This window comes from Arachis hypogaea, chromosome 6, assembly GCF_003086295.3.
Source record: "Arachis hypogaea cultivar Tifrunner chromosome 6, arahy.Tifrunner.gnm2.J5K5, whole genome shotgun sequence".
NCBI classification, from domain to species: Eukaryota; Viridiplantae; Streptophyta; class Magnoliopsida; order Fabales; family Fabaceae; genus Arachis; species Arachis hypogaea.
Genome location: NC_092041.1, coordinates 5,158,164 through 5,183,330, shown reverse-complemented (window position 1 = coordinate 5,183,330; position 25,167 = coordinate 5,158,164). Strand labels below are relative to the sequence as shown.

At 31.6% G+C, this 25,167-nt stretch overlaps 4 protein-coding genes across 6 annotated transcripts; 3 read left to right on the top strand and 1 right to left on the bottom strand.

Moving 5' to 3' along the window:
- The first annotated feature begins 6,994 nt into the window (after positions 1-6,994).
- Positions 6,995-9,418, top strand: LOC112695535 (uncharacterized). The gene is made up of 5 exons (XM_072198052.1): positions 6,995-7,184; positions 7,564-7,751; positions 7,836-7,948; positions 8,069-8,556; positions 9,348-9,418. The coding sequence occupies exons 1-5, from the start codon at positions 6,995-6,997 to the stop codon at positions 9,416-9,418; spliced, it is 1,050 nt and encodes a 349-aa protein (XP_072054153.1).
- Positions 9,419-9,562: 144 nt separating this feature from the next.
- LOC112805200 (protein MAIN-LIKE 1-like) lies at positions 9,563-11,880 on the bottom strand. Its single transcript, XM_029298813.2, has 4 exons — positions 11,171-11,880; positions 11,006-11,096; positions 9,882-10,884; positions 9,563-9,720 (listed from the first exon to the last, which is right to left on the bottom strand). Exons 1-4 carry the CDS (start codon positions 11,878-11,880, stop codon positions 9,563-9,565), a joined length of 1,962 nt encoding a protein of 653 aa, XP_029154646.2.
- Positions 11,881-14,164: 2,284 nt separating this feature from the next.
- LOC112695533 (luminal-binding protein 4) lies at positions 14,165-16,935 on the top strand. The gene is made up of 6 exons (XM_025747898.3): positions 14,165-14,321; positions 14,407-14,677; positions 14,849-15,060; positions 15,177-16,054; positions 16,146-16,228; positions 16,328-16,935. Exons 1-6 carry the CDS (start codon positions 14,273-14,275, stop codon positions 16,818-16,820), a joined length of 1,986 nt encoding a protein of 661 aa, XP_025603683.1. The 5' UTR covers positions 14,165-14,272; the 3' UTR covers positions 16,821-16,935.
- Positions 16,936-18,123: 1,188 nt separating this feature from the next.
- LOC112695532 (putative protease Do-like 14) lies at positions 18,124-21,752 on the top strand. Of its 3 annotated transcripts, none has more exons than XM_025747895.3 (11): positions 18,124-18,263; positions 18,367-18,466; positions 18,658-18,741; positions 18,833-19,018; positions 19,112-19,239; positions 19,595-19,806; positions 19,995-20,076; positions 20,187-20,329; positions 20,604-20,724; positions 21,209-21,301; positions 21,455-21,752. In XM_025747895.3, the coding sequence occupies exons 1-11, from the start codon at positions 18,249-18,251 to the stop codon at positions 21,569-21,571; spliced, it is 1,281 nt and encodes a 426-aa protein (XP_025603680.1). In that variant the 5' UTR covers positions 18,124-18,248; the 3' UTR covers positions 21,572-21,752. The 3 variants fall into 3 exon arrangements, with proteins under 3 accessions (XP_025603680.1, XP_025603681.1, XP_072052673.1); XM_025747896.3 differs by having other exon boundaries at positions 18,642-18,741; XM_072196572.1 differs by having other exon boundaries at positions 18,128-18,263; positions 18,422-18,466; positions 18,642-18,741.
- The last annotated feature ends 3,415 nt before the right edge of the window (positions 21,753-25,167 follow it).

The window sequence follows — 25,167 nt, the reverse complement described above, 5'->3', positions numbered from 1 at the left end:
TAATCGAAATCACCTTTGAGACTTCTTCATCTCACATATATTCCAAGGTGATTTGATGAAATTTTTTCATAAATTTCACATCTTTAGAAGTCAAATGTCTCCTGAAATCATATTCCAACAAACCAGCGAAATGACAAACTCCAATGTTATAAACTTCACTATTTTTGAATCTTGGAGAAACTTGTAGTTTCTAATTGGTAAATGAGGTGATATCAGTTTCATGTCCATCATCTTGATTTTATTGTTTCTTGAAAATAGTATTTGGGTTGATTACTAATTGTACTTTATAATCAGCCATGGAACCAATAGTGTAAGATTCACACAGATAGCGTCAAATGTTCGTAGCTTTTACTGAGATGACGAGCTAATGAGATTTGAATATCCTAATCTAACAATGTTGGAACTAGGTTGGAACCAGGTTGGGAGGACAACCTGCAAAATATTTTGATACTTAAGTTAGTAGTGTCTTAAGTGATAGTGTATTGAAAATAAGCTACCTATCAAGTTTTCCTTTTTTCCTTGTTTGTACCTTATGAGGTAACGGCTTAGACATTTAATGCTTTTAATATACGTGTTTAATGCTATGATTTGACAATTTCGTGATTTTGTGACTTTATTAGTCTTAATAACATGCTCGTTAACTAGTAACATAAGGTAGCGTTTGTTTTGAGGTATTGGGACGGAGACTGTGAGACTGGAACTCAGTGTCATGTTTGTTGGCCCAAAGACTGATACTAAAATTTCAGTCTCTATCTCTAAAATTTCAGTATTTTAGTACCTCCAAAAATGGAAATATAAGAGACTAAAATTTTAATAATATTTTATCTAAATACCCCTATTTCAATTAATTAATTTCAATTTTATTTTTTGTGCAAATTAAATTAGAACTTCATTCTTATTTCAGTCTCTATCTCTCATTTTACACCAAACACAATACTGAGATTTTTTTTAGTCTTTGTCTTTTAGTCTATATCTTTCAATCTTTCAATCTCTATCTCTCTTCCAAATGCTACCTAACATATCCATTAACTAGTACCGTAATATATTCGTTCACTAATAATGTAACATACATGTTAACTAGTAATATAGTATTCTCATCTAATTTTTAATTATAATCTCGAATATTATTTTTGTTCAAAATAATATAATAATTAATTCAATAATTAATTTTTAATTTATATATATCATTTTTGATATTCGAAATATAATACTACCGTAGAAGTTATAATTTAGCTAACTATTTTTTTATGTGCCCATGGTGTACGGGGAAACGTCACTATAAACTATACTAATTTTTTGTCATTCATCATATATTTCTTAAATGTTAAATCGATAGATAACAACAAAGGACATTCTATATATCATCTAATTAATTAATTATATGCAAGTGAAAAAAAGAAAAGAAAAGACAACTAGCTCCAAAAATATTAATCTATAATTAAGTCGCCCTAATTATTAATATATTTATTTCCATTTGAAAAATAACCATAATATACGCGTCTAGTCGCTAGTTTTGAATGACCCATAACTTCTATATATCGTTCATGAATTGCGAAAGATGTCACTAATTAGTAATTTAGTTAACTAATATAGGCACGATCCGTAAAAACTTAAAAAACAAGTCGCGAAATAAATTAAATAGGCAATTAATTTAAATAATACTAATTAGTTTAGATAGTGTAAATTTTTTATATTGTCCTGGAATAATGTATTGGTATGACTATTTAAGGCAGGAAAAAATATTAATATTGTGTATCCTCATAGGCTCATAGCAATTGCACAGTGGGGTAGTCTTTAAAGTTAAAGTAATGTAACTTTAGTAGGAAATTAAAGTAAAAAAGAGGGCAAAAAAGCAATGTGAGAGGTCTTGATTTTCTTGCTTGAATAACTAAAGAAGTTTTATGACTGAGAAAAACGAACTTCATTCACTCCTTGCATTCCCGGTAAGGTTCTACATTCACATTGATTTATATTAGTTATTTCTAATAATCTATTATCTTTGATTCTTTATCATTCATAATTAATTCTTTAATAACTTAATACAAGAAGAACTTTAATTTTGTGGACTGTAGATAAAGGTTTGAAAGTCAAGATATCTAGTTTTCAACTATATCAAGTTGTATGAGTAGTTCTATATAAATTGCTAAGAGACTTTAATTTATATTGTGCACATAGATTATAACTAGGGTACATAGAATATATATGGTAAGTTGTTTGATAAAGTCCAACCGATTGCCTTTCTCTACCAACTAATGTATTTGACAAAGAATTGTTTTTTAATTGTACAATTTCTTAATGCAAGTCTATATATATATATATATATATATATATATATATATATATATATATATATATATATATATATATATATATATATATATATAAACAAAATTGCCAAAATTCGAATGATAAAATATTTTAATATTTTTATCACATTGAAATTAAAGTTCAAAACTATTGAAAATAGTAAAGTAATAGAATATAAAATTTATTAAAAAATTTTAAAAGGACTTCAATTGATTTTTTTCTCAACTTCTTGATCAATCTTGTGCTCTGTTACTTTACTATCCTCAATAATTTTTAACTAATATTTTATTAAAACCTTCAAATTTGATAAAATTTAATTATATAATACCAAATTAAAATAAATAAATAAATAAATAACCATACTACATATACAGTACTTAGTACGAGTTTTACATTCAATCACGTGCCAAAATTGCGAACACATTGTCCGCTGACCTAGATGAAGAAAAAGTCAAGTATTGCTTTGACTTTTCTCTATGTATGGGGTATTAACGAATTTAATTTCTCAATTATGAGATTCCCGGCCTTCCATTATCTCATGCATGATGAAGCCTAAAAAAGGAAAGTTAATGACAAAAATAAATAATTTCGAGCTGGAATTTTCCAAGTATGTTTCAACTCTTTGCTTTTGGATCTTTTGTAGTCTCCCGTTTTGTTATTATTTATTAATGGACAATGCTAAGAGGTCAATATAATTTATTATTTTTTATTAATAATTAATTAATAATATTTAAAATATAAATTAAAAATATAATGTTGAATTATTATATATTAAGTTAAAAATATTGGATTGTTGACTAAAAACATTAGCTATTATAAATTAAAATTACTGATCCTCAAAATTTTTTCTTTATTATTATTAAAATATTAAATAAAGTGGAATATTAAGGTAGATTATGAAGTGGTTATCTTTTGTGATAAAAGTTATGTATCGATTAGTTACAAGAATTTTCTGGGAAGAACGCCTTAATTTACTTTAAGCTTTATTTAGTTGATTAATTATATTATATATACATGAAAAGTGTGCCAAATGTATAAATTTCCATAAAAGTGTACTGCATATCAGTTTGCCTATGGTTGTTTATTTTGTAGTCAAAACATGGAAGGGGGGAAGGGAGACCAAAATGGATGAAATAAAATTAAAGTTAGTTAGAAATGGTCGGACATTAATTGTCTAAATACAATGGAAGACGACATGTGTTGTATGTAACTATGTATGCATAGGAAAGTTACAAAATCTTGTGATGTTGTTTGTTGTGATTATGTTTATTTTTGACATATTATCTCATTAGCCAAGGGACGACAAGAATTAGTTAGAGAGTAGTTTAATTTCCATCTTTGCTGAGTAATGCATAAAGATGGTTTTGGATTGTTTATTTCCATTTATGGTGATTTATACATCAAGCTAACATACACATCTTTTTGCATATGTAATACACTAGTAAGTGCTATTAGATATTAGAATTTTTCTTATTCTTTTCAAGATGATGGTGGTAATTTAATTACTGATAAAAATGCTTCGGAGAGTATGACTTTTTTTGGTTAAATTATATTGTTAGTGTCTATATTTTTAGTAAAATTATAAATTGGTTTCTATATTTTAAAAATTTGTAATTGAGTCCCTAAATAAAATTAAAATTTGTAATTTAGTCTTTGTCGTTCAAAAAGTATTTGATTTAATAGAATATTCTTAGCATATTCTTTATTATATTTTTTACAATAAAAATTTTAGATTAGAGACCAATTTGTAATTTTAGTAAAAATATGGAGACCAACCGTAAAATTTAACTATTTAAAAATAAGCAAAAACTTCTTAAGTGATCTGAACCCATCTGATCTTTTCTTAGGCTATTTTCTATTTTTTTTGGTATTTATTTGACATAAATAAATAAGTGAGTTTTTATTACAAGACGGATAATAAATACGATTTTTTTCTGTAATTTCTTTTCTTGATTTCTAATATATTTTATTTGTAATTATTTTTTTATTTATATTTTAAATTTTAAATTAAAAATAATAATAAACCGATAATATTGATATAAAAGATAATTAATTGATCATATTAAGAATACTGATTTTCTCTCACAGTGCCTAAAAATTTCTGTAGATATTATGTATGTGTGCTATATTTATAATTAATCAATAAAAAAATTAATTGATTATAATTAAAAAAATTCTTCTCATATTAAATATGAATATATTTACAAAATACTTTATGTCTTTATCGGTACTTAATGGACATTCTGATAAAAGCGCAAACAGGAATACGTTGATGGAAGCCTAGGATTCCTGTAACATGTAACGGATAAACAAATAATAAAATATAGAATGGGATTATAACTAAGAATAATATATATACAGCTGTAGCGGCGGCGCAACAAAACAAAGATATTCATCAAAATTGAAGTAATATACGTGTTAATTAATAATGTTGAGCGCAATATTTTGTGCACACAGTGTCCATGTAATAATAAAATTCCACTAAGAAAATATAACAAATTTATAGTTAATGGGTTATAATTCAAATGATATAATTTTTTTTGTATTTACTTAAAAAATTGTGACTTCGAGTCCTCTAATTTTTAATAATAAAAAATATAACAAATTCATAGAAATTCATTCATGCGTCTTTTAGTATAAAGTATATAGTACGTGTTGGTTTGTTACAACAAATTAAGTGGACTTGTGCCTAATCCGAAGACCCTATTGTCGAAATTCTATTGGTTTGAAATGTGATTGAATCGTACGTAACAAATATTTATCAGATCATGATAGATTCAATTGTTCACACTTGCTTTCATTGAAGTTCTTGGTTAGTTTCAAATAGTAGTTAAACGGACCAAAGGTATATCATGTATAAGTATAATGATGAGTTAAACTGTAAATATTTCAATTGTTAATATTTGCTTTTTTTGCAGGAGATAAATTTAAAGAACTTAATCAAGGCTACGAACATTTTAGTCAGCGATAAGGCCTACCCATCTTATTGTAATGAAGAAAATATATATCATATATCTACTTCACTATTCGTATGGAAGAAAGTATCAAAGTTGTGTATACTTGTTGACTTTAGTTAATCATAATTAAGATTGGTTTAATTGTGGTCAGATTTATTGGTAATTAAGGATATAAATGAACATTGCGTTGACAAAAAGGATGACAAAGGAAAGTAGATTAATCAACGTTATCATTGATGAATCTCCGGTTGATATGACATATAGATTGACATAATCATAACAGGTGGCTTGAAGTGTTAAATTCTAAGACCACTAATAACACAATTGTGCATGACAAAATCAATCGCAGGATGAAAGAAGCGTGTTTTCTGGGTTCGTTTTTGGACTAGGAGTCTATGACAAGATAGAGACAATCAATATTTTAAGTGAAATTAAAAAAAAAAAATTAAGTAAGTAAAATATGAAGAAATGAAATCTAAATTTTAAAAGAGTGAATACCTACCCGGCTTCTGATAATTTTTTTTGGAATTGATTAACTTCTGTGTAACAAAAAAATAATATTGACTTTTTTGACATAAGGACTAATCGGTCGTTGTATATTTTAGATTGGATATTTTTTTTTGTCAAAAATCTCGTTATCTTATGAGATAATTGTCAGGACTATTTTAGATTTTTCTTATTTTAAAATTTTTGTACTTAGATCAAATTTTATAAAACTGGTAAATTTATCTAAATTTATAATATTAAAAAATTGTAAGAGGTAAATCGAAATTATAAATTTATAACTATTAATAAGTGGGGTTAGGTCAGATTAATTGCCAGAAAACATTTTCACATACATGCCAGCTTGGGCTAATTTTTATCGATATGGAACCTACAGGGGAGCTTTTCACAGATATGGAAGTATGGGGGAATACACGCATATGTGGGATAGCTTTCTGACACTGTGAGGGTGGAGAAATCTCACCGTGAGATTTGTATGAGAAGGAGAAATGAAAATTTATGCTACATGAAATCGCACATTGCGATTTGTATGATAAGGAGAAATGAGATTTTCTGCAACTGAAATCGCACCCTCCGTTTAAAGTTGGGTGTGCTACAACGGTGCAACAAATCGCATGGTGCGAGTTGTAGGGGGTGGATGTTGGTAGGAACTCGCACCCTCCGTTTTGAGTGGGGATGAAGTTTATTCCAGGAAATTGAATAGGAAATCGCATGGTGCGATTTGAGTTGTAAATATTTAGCTGTGTCATGTTAACCTAGTCGATGGGTGCGAGTTCCTTAAAATGGTCCATATAAAAGCACGCAGTAAGGAAGTAGGTCACTCGCGTCTTCTTCTTCCCCAACTTGAACGGCCGCATACTCTTCTGTTTCTTCTTTCTTATTTCCTTATTATTATCTGGTGATTCAAAATTGAACTCTACTTGCCAAATCTATGTTCTTTTCTTTTTATATGTTTGAGAGAGATGAGTGACCGAGTATTATTAAAGGTGTATTATTTTGGTCAGATTTTACTACAAACTTCGGAAGGAGTAAAATTTATATGTGAAAAACCCTTAGATGTTGTTATTCCCTTTATCATCTCATTTGAAGAGCTGAAAGGGGTGATTTCTGAAGCCATTGATTCTGAGAGAGCAAGAAAGATATCATGTATTCTATACAGATATCCCATACAGGTATTTGGTGGATTCGTCCAGTTTCAAAGCAGATATGTGACGGACGAAGCGAGCATGCAAGAGATGTTTTCAATGTATATTGAAAACCGGGCTCAGATCTCCTTCATCGAGTTGTATATTGAGTTTGAACAATCTGAGGCCGACCGAAATATTCTACGAGAAGATTATAATACTGACAGCGAAGAAGAGTTCGAAAGTAACTACCAGTTTGTTGGTCCAGATGGAGATGGAGGTGAAGATCAAGGTGAAGGAGCTACGGCGCCAGATGTAACAGAGGTGGCAAATGCACTCGCAAACGATGAGCCGTTTGAGGAGCCATCATTCATGCGAGTTTTGGATTTGGAAGCCATGCATGTTCCGGAGTTTCCGGGATATATGACTGCAGGTAGGTAAAATTTACATGAGTTTGTAAATATCATTCGCAGTTAACGGTTAAAATCCAGTGAACCGGACCGGTTAGGTTCCGGTTCATGTCGTGCGACGGTCGAACCGGCCTTTATGGTCTAATTTTTACATGACTTGCTGGTGTTTTTGTTTTAATTAGAGTGACATAATAAGGTGTTGTCAGATTTGTAATATATGTCTCTTTATTTGATTTTTCCTATGCTGGTTGTCAAATGCAGAGATTCCTATTGTCGCAGATGGTGAGTTTGCCGTTGGTATGGAGTTCGGTTCGAGGGAAGCTGTTATTAAGGCGATAAAAGAGTATACCATACGACGAAGTGTAGACTACCGGGTGTATGAGTCTGAGCCGTTGACATTTTATGCCAAGTGTACGCAGTACGGATCAGGGTGTGATTGGCTTATCAGGGTTAGCATGATCAGCAGGAAGTACTGTTGGGTTATAAGGAGGTATAATGGTAGTCACACATGTACCCGAGCCATGATTTCACAGGACCATTCGAAGCTGGATTCTCTCACAATTGCAGAAGCGATAAAGCCATTGGTTGAGGCGGACCCGTCCTTAAAGGTAAAGTCGGTTATAGCAGAAGTGCAATCGAAGTTTAAGTACACCATTAGTTATCGGAAAGCATGGCTGGCTAAGCAAAGGGCAGTAGAAAAAATATTTGGAGGTTGGGAAGCATCGTATGAAGCGTTGCCTATATGGTTTGAGGCCATGTGTCATAGGGAGCCGTCAGCTGTTGTCCATTTTGAGACTATGCCTGCTTATCAAGGGGATGAATTGGTGGGTGATATTCGAGTACTGCACCGAGTATTCTGGAGTTATTACCCCTGTATTAGGGCATTCAGACACTGTAAACCAGTTGTCCAGGTGGATGGGACTCACTTGTATGGAAAGTATAAGGGTTGTCTGCTAGTGGTAGTTTCACAAGATGGGAACAACAATATTGTCCCAATTGCGTTTGCTGTTGTGGAGGGAGAGACTTCTGATGCATGGCACTTTTTCCTAAGTAACCTTCGTCAACATGTTGTCACTCGGGATGGTATTGGTCTAATATCCGACCGACACGAATCCATCAATGCAGCTGTGGAGCGCAGTAATGGAGCTTGGTCACCTCCTAGAGCTTTTCATATGTTTTGCATCAGGCATATTGAGTCAAACTTTCTGCGGAAATTCAAGGCACCGTACCTCCAAAAATTGGTCGTCAACATTGGTAACCATTTACTAAATTTAGTTATGTTATTAATAGATTCCACCATCACGCGATTTCTTTCGACAGCTAATTTTTTTTTTGCATGACGTTTTTATTTTGCTTTTATGTTAAATTAGTAACTATTTTTAACTTATAATAATTTGGTAAGTAATTAATATGTATTATATTAATATCTACTACAAGTATTTATTAATATGTATTATTTATTAATATCGACTACTTAACAACACCAAATATTATATATGCTCGAAAAATAAAGTTGCTATTTTTATTCATCTCTTTAATGGAGAACCATCAACCATGTGTTAAAGTATTAATGGAATCTAATTGAATAAGTAGAAAACCTAGTTGGAATCTCAGTAGCAGTTTGGATCAGAGAATGTGTATGTTCTATTTCACTTAAAGCTTTTAAAGATTGTTATGTTTATTTCTTATATGTATTTTTTAATTACTATATCCACGTATGTGTTGTGCATTCCATGAACCGACTTTAAACAAAAATTCCACTTAACTAATAAAAAATAAAAAATCGGATAAAAAAATTATTGAAGAAGGTAAGCTCGTCAACAAAACAAAATTATTATTAGCAAGATTAATTATGGTAGCATTATTAAAATTTAATTTACTTACTGAATTCAATAACTATATATACATATTCTTTCTAGATAGAGCCTATATAATAAATTATATTTTCCATATAAAAAAGAAGTGACTCCAGTAATTCTATTTAACACCTGTAGCATGTAGACACATGAAATATATTTCATAATAAATTCATGGATACTCTAAAGGTACAATAGATATCTTAGCAGCCTCCAAGTCAGTAGTACCTAATGTCCAAAACAAGTTCAAATCTGGCTAAACAAAATCGAAATGCTTAAAACTTAAATAAATAAATTAGTACCTAATGTCCAAAACATATAAATTATTCTAAACATAGTCGACATGCTTAAAACTTAAATAAATACATTAGTACCTAATGTCCAAAACATACAATACACCACAACTACTTTCTAATTGACCACTTTACATCGTTCACCAATTTCTTGCATTTCTTGGCCGCCTTTTTGAAAACAGATGGAGTGTATCGATTAGCGCTACGACGTGGGGGATCAATCCTAAGGTTGTAACCTTTGGCTTGGTCATCCGGAGTGCGGGCCTGACCTGTTCACAATAATATATAAACAATTAAATATAGTACAGTAGGTTCTCAAGTCAACAAAGATACCACATATTATCCAAGAATACACAAACAAATATACCATTTATGACCACACAATAAATAACTACCCTATCATGTAAAGCAAAATACAAAATATGAATACCATCATTACGGGACTCTTCGTCCTCATCGAACTCCTCTATTTCATCGTCCTCATCATCATCTTCGGCATCCGGGTTGTCCGCTATATACGCATCGGTCTCCTGCTGGAGTGTGTTATCATTTTCCTCAATGAGTCCCATGGAAACAACGTACGGATTTTGGCTATTAAAAACTCCGCGTCCACCGTCACTCCTACTAGAGTCAACAGATACAAATCCTCCAGATGCAACCGATGAAGTATGGCCTGGATACCTCGCATCCAACGAATGCCTCCCTGGCATTAACTCATTTTGATGGCCAAATTGAGACTGTCCTCCTTCTCCAGCCATAAGCCCAAGCAACTGGCTAAAAGAACCGCCTTCGCCTGGATCAAACTGTGACATACCCCAATGTTGTTGATGATGCGTAAATGATGGGTTGAAGTGTGACTGCGGTACATACTGGCCTGAGAACTGAGGTTGTTCTTGTGGAAGCGGATTCGTAGGTGGTACCTCAGGCGAATGTGGCTCCTGTTCATCATTGTCATCATCCATATCCTGACTACCCTCATCCATATCATGATTACCACCATCCAAATCCTGATTACCTTCATCATCCTCTTCACCAACAAGATTTGACAAACACAAGCGGTTCCCATATTCTCCTCGGTACCAATGCATATAAGTTTCCAACTGAGGCTGTGAAGGAATGGGAAGCTCGGAAAGAACGTGATGATACCTGTTGGTCCAATGCATCACCCACATGTAATGAGTAGGTGCCGTGGCCCAGTTAAAATTCTTAGGACCAGTGAGGACTTCTCCATGCGCCTTATCTAGATTCCGCACCTCCTCAGGCACTCCCTGAACGAGTCTGAATTGTCGCCTATACCTATCGGTAGCATGCCACTCAATACATTCAAATGATACCAAAGGCACTGTAGCGCTCCACACAACCGAGTGCATATAGATTTCAGCAGGAATTATGTTAGGATCCACGCGATCCACAGCATACGCAACCCAGACAAACTGAAAAAAAAATAAAGGAAATTCATGACTACGCCCGACATAACAGTCATCATCATCTTTGGTTCATAAGATTTACACAGGCCCTAAATAGGAAAGTAATACTACTTTAATAAATACTCACCTCGCCTTCCTGAAGTTCATCAAAGGCCTTCCTAAAGTCAGCTAGCTTCATATATCTATATCGTCGGTCACCCCGCTCCCAGTTCCGCCACCTTATACGATACATTTAATGTTGATAATTGAGTTATAAATATAAATAAAGTGGTACATTTAAAAATTATATTACCTGTTTGCTAGCGGGAAACTGCGGGGCTCCCTAGGAACCGGCGATAGATATGGGAGCCGCATCCAAGCCCAACCGAGAAGAAGTGTTAGTGGGCCATCTATGCCTTTACAGTCAACTCGAGATGCCCGGCATAATGCCCTATAGAGGTGTGCTAGGCATGCAGATCCCCAACTGTATTGTATAATACTACCAAATTCACGTAGCAATGGAAGAAACTTCCAGTGCACACCTGCTGCACCTGATTTATCCCCAAACAAGATCGTCCCGATAAGCAACATAATGTGGCATTTGACATACCTCTGTATACCAACTTCATCAGTCAAGGGTAAATTTTCTTTAAGGTCCCGAAGCCAACTCAATTTAATGCAACTGCCTCTACACTCCGACTTACGCGGTGCAACTCCGAATTGATGCAAACACTCAGCCTCCAACGCTTCGAAACTACTCAATGTCATTCCTGTAACTGGAAGTCCGTCCGTTGGAAGACCAAGTATTAGAGCAACGTCTTCAAGAGTGACGGCACATTCACCAATGGGAAGGTGAAACGTATGTGTGTCGGGGTGCCACCTCTCGATTAAAGCATTCACCAATGCCTTTTGACATTGGACTACCCCAATCTGTGATGCATGGTAAAAGCCAGTAAGTCGTAGCTGCTCCTCTACCCTATCATTGTACCGATCCGGAGGAACAGGATGCTCACATGTCAACATTCTTAACTTCTGCAAAGTTCATAACAAAGTATTACTCAACTTCTTAACACTTACTAGGTTACTACTAAAATAAAAATATTTTATACCACAACAACTATTGATAATAATGATAACTAATACATAAATACCTAATCAAATCTCTCCACAGTAACACATTTATCTTGAATAATATGTAATAATACCCACTAACCACCTACTACTGCATATACCATTAGTTAACTAAAGATATTTCACTGAATTATAAAAAACATTTATAACAATTACTTTATGCCTAAATTCTTTTTGGAACATCATTCATACTAATTAATTAATAGTTTCCCAAACTAAGACTAACTCACAACAACAAGAACATTTACCTTCATTCATTACAATATACCTACTTAATAATTTAAATAGAATTATAAAAATTAAATTAAACCTATTTTCAAAATTAAATTAAACCGTTGGGGCTCCAATTTTTTTTTTAATTTCCTTATATTTATATTTAAACATAAACATAACTATAAAAATTAAATTAAACCTATTCTCAATATTAGTTACAATTATAACCGTTGGGGGTCCAATTTTTTTAATTTCCTTATATTTATATTTAAACATAAACATAACTATAATAATAATACAAAACATTCAAAATTCACATTCTAAAATTTCCGTGCTCTCTATAAAAAACGTCCCAAACTTACTAAATAATAACAATAATTTCACTAACAATAATACTTATATTCTAAAAATTAATTCCAAAAATTCTATAAATCTTAAAAAATACATATAAATCCTAAAAAATAGTAATAATCATTCTATCCTATGGATATTTCTAATTTGCACTTCTAATAACAACAATCATAACAAATAAATATTTTACATTAATACTTTTAAATAAAAAAATTTAAAAACCTTAAAAAAAAACTTACATAATCAGAGTGACTGAGATAATGCATGATATGAAGCTCAGGTCGATCAACATCTCTAGTTTTATTTTTTTTGGGCATTCTTTCATGTATTGAAACATGCAGAAATGAGAGGAGGAAGATGAATAACAATGGGGGCTTCAGGTTTGAAAACGAAAGCTGGGAGAGTGATGTCTCGGAGGGTGAGAGAAGTTAATGCATGAGTGAGGGAGCTGTTATAAGGGCACCGAATTGGGGTGGCTCCTGCTACGCGACACGTGTCTTCGGTGGTGGCAATCGCACGGTCAGATTTGCTGGACGGAACTCGCACGGTGAGATTTGCTTAGTGGAACTCGCACGGTGCGAGTTGGGTGGTCACTGACACCACACTCTCGTCATTCCCCTCCCTCCCCCATAACGGCGTCTGTTAGAAGTTCCGGTACCATATTGAAATTAAAAAGCCTGCCAGCTTGCAACAAACTACCCACATCAATCCCATGTTTTATTAATGGGCTTCTAGCCCAGTATCTGATACTGAACCATAAGCCCAATACATTGCCCATCTTGTAGCACCTAAAAGAAAACGGAAGACAACGAAAAGAAAAACAACGAAAAAAGGAAGAGAGAAAGATAATTTTAAGCGAAAAGTGAAAACTAATCCAATAACGTAAAAAAAAAAAAAGAGAGTGAAACTAATTCAATATAGATGCTCCAGTTTATGGATCTATGATCATTTAGATAAGTTTGTAGACCAAAAAGAAAAGGTGTAAACTGAAAAAAATCATCACCAAAAAGAAAAAAAAAAGATTAGATTAAACTTAAAATCAAGCGCGATTGCAGCAAGTCCTAGGCACAGACGGCATATTTATATGTTTCTTGCAAGCTGCATTTGGGTTCGAAGTAGCACCGTTCAAGAAAATTAAAAATGATCCATAGATAAATAAAATCAATTAAGTAAAAAAGATAATATTAACTACAGCGAATTTTGGACGTGAACAAAAAATTAGAAAACTATTGTAAAATTCGAAGTAATAGTGTAGATGTATTGAATTATTAATTTTAATTTTTAAAATTTTAAAATTTAAAATTAAATAATTAATTAATAATCTGAATTTTAATTTTTAATTTAATTTTCTTTTTATATCTTTTGTTTACATTATTTATAATTATCATAGTTTTTCTATACTTTCTCAAATTGAAATAGATAAAAAAAACGGTTGTAATTTAATTTTTTAGCATATCTAAACTCTAAGGCCATGAGAGGTCAAGAACTTTCGGGATGACCCTGGCAACTCTTAATTTAGGTGACGTGTCAGAAACCCATTGGTTGTTGTGCGTGTAAATGAGTCTATATATTTGGCGCGCACCATCAAAATATGGACTTGGCCGTTCCTTACTGGACAGAACACTCTAGCAAGTAGCAACAGCAATTACATTTCTAAGTTCTAATTTTCATTATATATAGAATCCCTGTTGCCTCTATTTTCATTCCAAATTCGATCACAATGATGTCAAAGACCAAAGCAATGGCGTTTCTACTTCTCTTTGCTTTACGTAAGCTAGCATTACATTGTTATAAATCAATGTATCTGAATTTTGAAGTAACTGAGTATTTATTTTGCTATCGTTTTTGTGGCAGAATTTATGATAGGAATGGTTGTGGCAGCGGATGAATCAGCTAATAACCTTGGCACAGTGATTGGTATTGATCTTGGAACAACGTACTCGTGTGTTGGTGTTTATAAGAAGGATCACGTTGAGATCATCGCCAACGACCAAGGCAACAGGATCACTCCTTCATGGGTCGCGTTCACCGATTCCGAGCGTCTCATCGGAGAAGCGGCCAAGAATCAAGCTCCTCTTAACCCTAAACGCACTATCTTCGATGTCAAGCGCCTCATTGGGAGGAAGTATGTCAAATTCAACTTTTCTAATTACTTTTTTCTATCCGAATTAGTTACTAAATCAGTCATTATATATTTATGTATAAATATATGTTTTGTTTGTTATGATTAATTTGGTAGCTGATTTTGTCTAGAAAGATCTAATAGTTTGTTGAATTTGGTTTTTAACGTGAAAAGGTTTGATGACCCTGAGGTTCAGAGAGACGTAAAGTACTTACCTTATAAGATTGTGAACAAGGATGGAAAGCCTTATATTCAGGTCCAAGTCAAAGGTGAAGACAAGGTGTTTAGCCCCGAAGAGATAAGCGCCATGGTATTAACTAAGATGAAGGAAACCGCTGAATCTTTCTTGGGGAAGAAGATAAAATCCGCTGTCATTACTGTTCCAGGTACTAGTTGCTGAATTACTATTACTTTACTATTTCCTAATGATTTTGATTAGAATGTGGCTGTGGCTATGGGAGTAGGATCTAATTAATTAATTTGGTTGATTAATGTAACCCAGCATATTTCAATGATGCACAAAGACAAGCCACCAAGGATGCTGGCACCATTGCGGGTCTTAACGTGGCGAGGATAATCAATGAACCAACAGCGGCTGCTATAGCATATGGTTTGGACAAGAAAGGAGGAGAGAAGAACATTCTTGTCTATGATCTTGGTGGTGGTACTTTTGATGTTAGCATCTTGACCATTGATAATGGTGTGTTTGAGGTTTTGGCTACAAGTGGAGATACACATTTAGGCGGAGAGGATTTCGACCACCGCCTCATGGATTATTTCATCAAATTGATAAAGAAGAAGTACAACAAAGACATCAGCAAGGATAACAGGGCAATTGGGAAACTCAGAAGGGAGTGTGAGAGAGCCAAGCGAGCTTTAAGTAGCCAGCACCAAGTCCGGGTCGAGATTGAGTCTCTTTTCGATGGCAACGACTTCTCTGAGCCATTGACAAGGGCCAGGTTCGAGGAACTGAACATGGACTTGTTCAAGAAGACAATGGGGCCTGTCAAGAGAGCTATTGAAGATGCAGGGCTCAAGAAAACAGATATTGATGACATTGTGTTGGTTGGAGGTAGCACTAGGATTCCCAAAGTTCAACAGCTATTAATGGATTTCTTTGAGGGCAAGGAACTCAATAAAGGTATCAATCCTGATGAGGCTGTTGCTTATGGTGCTGCAATCCAAGGTGGGATTCTTAGTGGTGAAGGCGGCGAAGAAACCAAAGACCTTCTCCTTCTTGATGTTGCTCCTTTAAGTTTGGGATTAGAGACAGTTGGTGGTGTCATGACAAAAATAATACCAAGGAACACCGTTATTCCAACTAAGAAGTCTCAGATTTTCACTACTTACCAAGATCAACAAACCACTGTGTCCATTAAGGTAAACACATACATTACATTACTGATCATATTCTTATAATGTTGCATACTTTGGTGCCATATATAATAGCTAGTGCCCATGATTTTTTCAGGTTTACGAAGGCGAAAGAGCCCTAACAAAGGATTGTCGCGAACTCGGGAAGTTTGATCTCAGTGGCATTCCACCTGCCCCAAGGTATATAGCAATAGAAACCATTGTTTTTTTAACATTATACTATAGATTATAGTAGAATAAAATTTACATTATTCTCACTCACTGTTATTGGGGTTGCAGGGGTGTGCCACAAATTGAGGTTACTTTTGAGGTTGACGCCAATGGAATCCTCCATGTGAAAGCAGAGGACAAGGCAGGGAAGAAATCGGAATCGATCACCATCACCAATGACAAAGGACGTTTAAGCCAAGAAGAGATTGAAAGGATGGTTAAGGAGGCTGAAGAACTGGCTGAAGAGGACAAGGTGGTTAGGGAAAGAATCGATGCCCGGAACAAGTTGGAGACTTACATCTTCAATATGAGGAGCACCATCAATGATAAAGACAAGCTCTCTGATAAGATTGATTCGGATGATAAGGAGAAGATAGAGGGCACGTTGAAGGATGTTCTTGAATGGTTGGATGATAACCAAAACGCAGAAAAACAAGACTTTGAAGAGAAACTGAAGGAGGTTGAGGCAGTGTGTAATCCTGTTATCAAGGAGGTGTATGAGAAGAGTGGTGGTAGTAGCTCCTCTGGCTTCGATGATGAAGAATCAACTGATGAACTATAGAGACTAACAGCTAAACAGCCACGTTATTTTTTGTTGTCATTAATTCTTTGTTTACTTAGTTACTATAGAATATATCATAATGTAATTGCGGCACATCCTCTTTTTATTTTGTTTACTTTCTCATTGCTGCTCCTTCTTTTTAAGTTTTTCTTGCATGAAATTTCAGTAGGGGTGAGCAAATTTAAACCGAACTAATTAAATTGGTTTTAAAATTAACAGGTAATCGAGTCTAATCCAAATCAAACCGATAATTTTTGTTAGTAATTGGTTCAGATATCGATTTTAGGGGATGCAGAACCTGAACCAACAAATTCGATCATAAATTAAATAAAAAATAAAAAATATATATATGATTTTTTAGTGGACAATAATTATTTATTATTAATATGTTTAAATTTTAATGAGTTTAGTTTTAAATGTATTTAGTGTTTAATATGTTTGGATTATTTTTATATTACATGTCTATTATATTTGTTAAATTTTTAAGATAAAAATTTGATTTTTTTATAAATTTCAAAGTTATTGAGTACTCAATTATTCGAACTAAACTAATCTATTTTTAATCGATTTAGTTTGGTTCGAGTACATATACAAAAAATATAAATTTAAATCAAATTGAACCAATTACACTTTTATCGATTCAATTCTAATTTTATTATAAATTCGAACCAAACCGACTGACTCTTAAATTTCAGTTTCTTCGATCATGTTTTTTTTGGTCCCTTCAATCATTGAGTTTAACTGTTGGGTGATTCGATGAACCTCTTTAAACATACAATTAAATTTATGTGATAGATTGAATATATGGGATATTAACTTTAAGTCTCTAAACATTAACATACTACTGTGTATATTAAGTGTCTCCAACCCGAAACAATCTAAGAATGCTGTGTTGGTGAGTTGGTGTATCTTCAGTGTCCTACTTGATAAAAAAAAAAAAAACATTTTTAGTGAAGAACATATATTATTATTTATTAGTATAAAAATAATATTAAATATTTTATATATATTATATCTATATTTCACAATAATTAAATTAGTGGAATCACATATTTAGCTTGGTCATATGTTTGTATATAATTGTATTTTTATAAAAACATGTAAAATGGATTTTCTCAATTATTAAAAAAAAAATTGAGAAGATTTATTCTCAAAAAACATACAGTTATCAAACCCTACCCTTGAATTACCTTGGGCCCATCGGCCTTGGGCTTTAGTATCGTTTTAGTTAAGTAATTCAGTTTGGTTTTTGGTCCGAAAAGGATAGCTGTTAATAATTTTCGTCCCCCTATCCCTGATGAAAAAAAAAAAAATCTTGTACCAGCAAGGGTTTAGACCGGGTTTAACGAAGCGAAAAAGTGGGTTTGTTAGTCTTTCCACTTTCCAGTGAAGACTGAAGAATCGTGAAGCTTGGCGTTGATTTTTGCCATGAGCTACCTTCTGGTATTGATCCCTGTACATTTTTTCTTTTTGTGATTTTCAATTGTGAAAAAAAGTTTATCAAATTCGCCTTGTCTGTGTCATTTGGAATGGAACTGTTTTTCAGAAAAGGCTTCGTTACTTCAACAGTAGCTCTGTTTTTCGTACTTTGGCGATTGCAGCTGCAGGTTCAGCTCTCCTTTGCTCCAATGGCGACACTGATTTCAGTGAGCACTAAACCCTCTTTCATTCCGAATGCATCGAGAAAATAGTGTAAAATCTTAGCGTTCTTTATAAATTTGACGAATATTTCAATTGTTTTTAATTTTTTTCCTTTTCTTTTGTTGTTTTCTTTAGAATGTCAATTAATCAAATAAAATATCAAACATTGATGCTGTTAAGACAAATTCTAATGCAGGAGCATCTGTCAAAGCACGGATCCTTGTGCCATTACAAGATCCGTTGCCCTTTCCTCAACATTTGGATTTTTCGGGCGTATATGGTGGGCAATTATGTTTTCATTTTGCTATAAAAATGTGTATGTAGAGATGTTTATACAAGTGTGATTATATTTAGAGCTGAAAATCTTGTAGGAACACTTCCACTCTATTCTTATAGGGATATAGGCAGTCAAACTCCATCATCTGACACAACTAAGGATGCTTCTGCGGCTGCTCATCATGGTGGCTCAAACCCATGTAATTGTTTTGAAAGAAATACTATTGCCGATGCAGCGGCTAAAGTTGGGCCTGCTGTTGTTAATATTGCTGTTACACACGGTATCCACTCTGGAATACTTTTTAGCCTTTAGCATTCGAGTTTTGTTGATGTGGGTTTGAGCTTAATTTGAGTATGTTATACATCAAATGTAGATTATCTTGGGGTTACTGCTGCAAAGAGTATAGGCTCTGGAACAATCATCGACAAGGATGGTACAATATTGACATGTGCTCATGTTGTGGTTTATTTTCAAGGGACCTCGAGTTTATCAAAGGGGAAGGTTTGTGTATATGCTAGGGCTGTAGGGCATACCCTTCAAACATAATTTATTTGCTGGGTGACACTATGACCCTTGAGTAATTGAGCTGCTCATTTAGTTTTAGACTTGTAGACTTTATTCTTTTTGCTTGCTTGGCCTAATCATCGGTTCTCAATATTCTTAACTTTCATGTAATGTATAGTAACTTTGTTTGCGAATCATTTCAGGGCTCTTCAATAGTGTGTCTATTCATATTACAACATTCATGTTATTCTTGATGTTATTGTTGTTTTATGTTCTTCTTGGTTTTAGCCCCTTCTAGACATCATATTAAATTGAAACATTGTAGCTGATCTTGAAATATCAACTACTACAGATAGAAGTTACTTTGCAAGATGGAAGATCATTCGAGGGTAAAGTGATAAATGCTGACCTGCATTCAGATATTGCCATTGTGAAGATCAATTCCGAAACCCCACTTCCTGAAGTAAAACTTGGTTCTTCAAGCAAGCTTCGTCCTGGGGATTGGGTAATATCTCTGGGCTGTCCACTTGCCCTTCAGAATACTGTCACTGCTGGTATTGTAAGGTGTGAAGAAAGGGTCTAGGCAATAACTGATGTATCGTCTAATATACATTTGTTTAAGTCTTTCCATTCATGTAATGATCTTGGAAGCCAATATTTTATAATGAAGCGTATATTTTTTGGGGGAAGCAAAGGAGCTTGTGGTTGTTTTTCGTATTAATATAAGTCATTTTTTAATGATCTTTGTGCAGTTGTGTTGATCGTAAAAGTAGTGATTTGGGCTTTACTGGTGTGAATAGAGAGTATTTACAAACAGATTGTGCAACTAATGTGGTATGTCTTCCTCTCGCTGTTCTCCCATGCATCCAACTTTGGTTGCATCTGCTGGTGCATGGTTGACTGTTCGGTTAGCTTGTATGTTTACATCTTCTTCTATGAGACAGGGAAATTCTGGAGGCCCACTTGTCAACATTGATGGAGAACTTGTTGGTGTGAACCATATGAAAATGTTTGCCGCTGATGGGTTGAGTTTTTCTGTACCAATCGACTCAGTGTCCAAGATTATAGAGCAGTTCAAGAAAAGAGGGTATTTACTTATTTTGTCCACACTTTTCACATATCCATTGAAAAGCATGATGTTCATATTTCTTATAAATGTAAAATGTTGCTAACTTACCATTAGTGATATATGTTACTGAGAAATGATGCCCTATACTTTTTGAGAAGAAAATTCAAGTTTATGCAAATTCTTACAATTTTCTCTTTTTTAAAGTATTATACAAATATTGCATGAGCAATGATTGATTTAAATGTTTTCATGTAAGTTTCATGCTTAGTTGACATTGTTCAATGTTGTTCAGGAGAGTAATACGACCTTGGCTTGGGCTTAAGATGCTAGATTTGAATGATACCCTTATTGCGGAGCTTAAATTGAGAAGCGCTACATTCCCTGATGTCGATAAGGGAATTCTTGTACCAATGGTATGTCCCTTGTTGATTATTGCTATCATTTGCGCTAAAGTACAATTCTACTTATGCTACATAGCTAGTCCAAGCCTGGAGAAAAGTGGAGATTGTGTTAGGCTCTTCGATAGTCAAATTTTAATGACATTTGGACGAGTGCACACACTAATTTGAGGCTATCAGCAAAATTCTCTTGAAAATAATTTCTATAAATATTCAAAGTATAGATTTGTTGAATGTAAACATGCAATGTCTATGCGCTGTTTTTGGCAACCAAGATGCAAGTGTTGGAAAAACTATCGTTAATTTTCAAGCCCTATTTCAGGGAATTATTTAAACAATAACTGTGATAGCTAATGCTGTTATGCTTGTAATTTGTCTTAATGAAGAAGTAAAAGGGTTTTTACATATTTTGGGTTAATTATTCTCTACATGGTGGTTGTTATTTTCCTGGGATAATATGAATTTCGTTCACTAACAGAGAAGTTGAATGTATGAGTAGGTGACTCCTGGGTCTCCTGGTCAACGTGCTGGATTCCGTCCTGGTGATGTTGTGATTGAATTTGATGGGAAGCCCGTCCAAAGTATGAAGGAGGTATTAACATGTTTCATATAAGTTGAGATACGATGACTACGTTAGTGAAACATATGCATGAACTATAAAAACTGATCGCTTGGTAATTACTTATTTATAATAATATGTTGGTATTGTGAATTGTGATGGTGATACTCTATCAAATAATGGCAGGTAATAGAAGTAATGGAGGACAGAGTTGGGGTGCCCATGAAGGTGGTGGTTAAGAGAGAAGGCAACAAATTGGTGAAGCTCACTGTAATTCCTGAGGAATCCAATCCCAATATCTGAAAACTGGAGAAGCCAATGACTCGGGATAGTGATAGTTTATTCGACCATATGATTTCCGTTTACGTTACCCTATTTTTACTATCATTCTTTATAGTAAAATTCATTACCTTACTTAAAATGTACAAAAATTAAATTAAATTATGAATCGAACTACCAAAATATTACATATTATTCGTTCTAATGTTATTTAGAGTTTTAAACCATAAGAAAAAAAATCTGGATTTTTTGAACCCAACTAGTATGCTATTGTTTATATTTTGAGTTTCTATAAAATATATGAAATTGGCATTTTAAATATTTGAAATACTTTTGACAATGGCCTTTTTTTTGGGGGGGGGGGGGGTGTTTTGTTTGTTCAAGGCTTTAATACTGTAAAATTATTTAGGATTTCAAGTCCTAGGAAATATATAAATTTGGAGTTTTAAAACACTAAAGAAATGGCTTGCTTTTGTAGAAATTCCAAACCTTTACAACTATCAAATTACTTAGGGCCTTAAATTCTAAAAAATTAAAGTATATTTTTCATTTCTAAATGTTTCTGAAAAATTTTTAAAATATTTTTAACGTTTAATTTGTTTCAATAATGTATCTAACATTTCAAATATATTTTAATTGTATTTTCTGTTAATAGTGATGTGGCAATTGAATGTTGACGTGTCACAGACACATGACAACCATTGACTAGACGCATCAGCATAAAATTACTATATTATATGTTATTTCACTTAGGAGTATAATTAAAATTTATTGAAATATTAGGAGTAAAAATAAAATTAAATATTAAAAATAAAATTTAAATAAAAATTAAGCTTTCAGAAAAAAATATTTACTATGCAATAAATTTTTTCTAATAAAACTCACATTGATAATATCTTTTATATAATTTTAATATAATAATATTTTTATTAAAATTAAAAAGTAAATTATATAAATATATTTTTGAAGTATATCATTTTTCTTGTGTAAAAAAAACTTGAATACTTTTAAAAACACATGTTTTATATATATACATGTATTCCAAAAATATTAGTGCCTAAGAGGGATGGATTTAGAGGGAATTATATACGAGATATGTGTTTAAAAAATAAAAATATATTATATAATTTAGTAATTTTATATATATTATTTTTTGTTATGTGATGGATTTATATTTTAATTATTTAATTTGTTAATATTTTTTATTTAACTAATTTAATATCATACCATTAAATCTTTGTACTTTTTAAATTAGTTTTTATATAATTATTATTATATTTATTTTAAAAAATTTATTAATTTTTTTATATTAACACTTTTAACCTTTATATTATTATATTAATAATGATTTATGTGATTATATTTTGGTAATCATATTATGTATTTTAGATATTCTTTTCTTGTAAAAAATATTTATTTTTCTTCTAAATTTACGTTGTTAAAAGAAAATTTTTTATAAAGATATCTTATATCTTATATTCTATAAAAGGTACTGTGTCTTTCATATAATTTATAATTTGTAATTTATTTTCAAATTTTTTAAAATTTTTGAAAGAATTAATTTTAATTAATATGTGATCATTTTTAACTAAACACGCTGTAACTTATTGGTATTTTATAATTTTATAATTTTATAATGTATTATTGATATTGTTATATTTTTTTTATGCAATATTAAAAATGAAATTGTGAAAAAAAGTTATAATTATATATATATATATATTGATAAATATTTTAAAAAATAAACTCTAATAACTATATGTAATTATTTGTATGGAATGAAAAAAATTATCTAAAATTTGCCCCTTCGTATTAAAATTTTTAGATCCATGCCTAATGGTTATACTTATATAGTCAGTCATATTTACAATGAGATAAGGTCTAAAATGGCCTTGTTCTTAACATATTTTAGTTTGATCCCTAACTTTAAAATAAACAAATAAATCACTCAAATTATAAAATGTGAATCTCTACTAGTCTTTTTTGTCAACTGAAGTCTAAAGTATGCTGATGTAAATTGTAAACGGTCAACTACCACTTTTATGGACTGTTAAAACGAAAATAATGTCATATAATATAAAAATATTAATTAAAATATAAAAATATAACATTATAACACTAATTTCACTTTTAAATCCATGATTTTTTTATTTAAATAAAATAAAATATATCAATATATTACTTCTCCTAAATTAATTTTTAAAATGTGAATCCCTATTCTTAATAATATATAAATTGTTTTAAGACGGTGTGTTTTGAATTATATGTTAACGGTTACATTCTAAGACGATTTATGCTTTGAAATACTCTAAAAAAAATATACATAAATTGTCCTAAAATAGTGAGCCTTCAAAATCAACGTAAATCGTAGGACATGATGATTTACATATTTTACACCTAAAACACATTAAGGTAGGATAATTTATGTGCAAAATCTAACCTTCATTAGCCTAGAGAGATTTATGTGCAACTTCCAAATACACAATGAGATGTGACAATTTACGTTGATAACAATAATACATTTTTAATAATTCAACAACTATTTTCTTCCATCGTTATAATAAATTGAGTTAGAATTGAAAAATAAACATGCAACATTAAAAAATATATAGTTTTATTTAAATGAGAATTTAATAACTCATAACATATATTTTTAATAACCAATAAATGAAGGCATTTTCTTAAAAGAATTGCATTGTAAATATATTAATTAAAATTTGACTAATAAATTATAAAAGATAAAAGATATATAAAAATAATTACAAAAAATGAAACAAAAAATATTACCTTAAAAATAATAATCTATCAATATATAGCAACAGAAATTACTATAAAATAATTTAAGAAATAACTGCAAAGAAGAAAAAAAATATTTTTTTCAACAAAGTATAATAAGGTTAAATATTTTAGAAAAATAACATTAGATGAATACTTTCAAAATGTATGAATTTATTTTTTTACATATCTCATCATTATTGTTATTATTTCTATTATTATTATTATTATCACAAAAAATATTAATTTACAAATATAAAAAATGAAAGAAATCATAACACAAATTTAAAAATCACCGATCACTAATCTATTTAAGTAAGAGCAATAATGGTTCAAGAAATACCGTTTACTTTTTAAATATATTTTCTTTTGAAGTGCACACAATTTTTATTAATACTGTTATTAGTAGCTTTATAAAAAAAATAGTCACAAGGAATTAAATTTTTTTGGGACAAAAATTAAAATTTTATTAATATTTATTTTTAAAATTATCCTCATTTAATTTTTTAAATTTTAAATCTAATCTCATTTTCTCTTTTCCAACAAGATACTCAGTCCTGCACATTTTACACCAAAAACACTATAAGACATAACTCAAATTTACATATTTTATACCAAAAACAATACAAAAATTTAATTTAGTCTTAATCTTTATCTCTCAATCTCTTTTTTAAATGCAACCTTAGTGACAACAGATTTAAGTAATTTATACAAGGTCCCAACTGTCCCATGTTAACGGCGTACACAAAAGTAAGGTAAATTATTATTTTTAATCATGAAAAATTTAGTGCGAAAAATTCTAACAATGAAAAATATAAAATATATATCCATCAAAGATTGGAATA

What these genes read in the sequence shown, in the direction of transcription:
- LOC112695535 (XM_072198052.1), top strand. Translation starts at nt 6,995, where the DNA reads ATGCAAGAGATGTTTTCAATGTATATTGAAAACCGGGCTCAGATCTCC. An exon ending in AGATGGAGGTGAAGATCAAG is followed by an intron (nt 7,185 to 7,563) that starts GTGAAGGAGCTA and finishes TGTCAAATGCAG; the next exon opens with AGATTCCTATTGTCGCAGAT. An exon ending in GGTGTGATTGGCTTATCAGG is followed by an intron (nt 7,752 to 7,835) that starts GTTAGCATGATC and finishes ATGATTTCACAG; the next exon opens with GACCATTCGAAGCTGGATTC.
- LOC112805200 (XM_029298813.2), bottom strand. Translation starts at nt 11,880, where the DNA reads ATGTTGACATGTGAGCATCCTGTTCCTCCGGATCGGTACAATGATAGG. An exon ending in AGTTTCCCGCTAGCAAACAG is followed by an intron (nt 11,097 to 11,170) that starts GTAATATAATTT and finishes GTATCGTATAAG; the next exon opens with GTGGCGGAACTGGGAGCGGG. An exon ending in CGAAGAGTCCCGTAATGATG is followed by an intron (nt 9,721 to 9,881) that starts GTATTCATATTT and finishes TATTGTGAACAG; the next exon opens with GTCAGGCCCGCACTCCGGAT.
- LOC112695533 (XM_025747898.3), top strand. Translation starts at nt 14,273, where the DNA reads ATGATGTCAAAGACCAAAGCAATGGCGTTTCTACTTCTCTTTGCTTTA. An exon ending in AAGCGCCTCATTGGGAGGAA is followed by an intron (nt 14,678 to 14,848) that starts GTATGTCAAATT and finishes TAACGTGAAAAG; the next exon opens with GTTTGATGACCCTGAGGTTC. An exon ending in GGCATTCCACCTGCCCCAAG is followed by an intron (nt 16,229 to 16,327) that starts GTATATAGCAAT and finishes TTGGGGTTGCAG; the next exon opens with GGGTGTGCCACAAATTGAGG.
- LOC112695532 (XM_025747895.3), top strand. An exon ending in CAATGGCGACACTGATTTCA is followed by an intron (nt 18,467 to 18,657) that starts GTGAGCACTAAA and finishes ATTCTAATGCAG; the next exon opens with GAGCATCTGTCAAAGCACGG. An exon ending in GGATTTTTCGGGCGTATATG is followed by an intron (nt 18,742 to 18,832) that starts GTGGGCAATTAT and finishes AAAATCTTGTAG; the next exon opens with GAACACTTCCACTCTATTCT.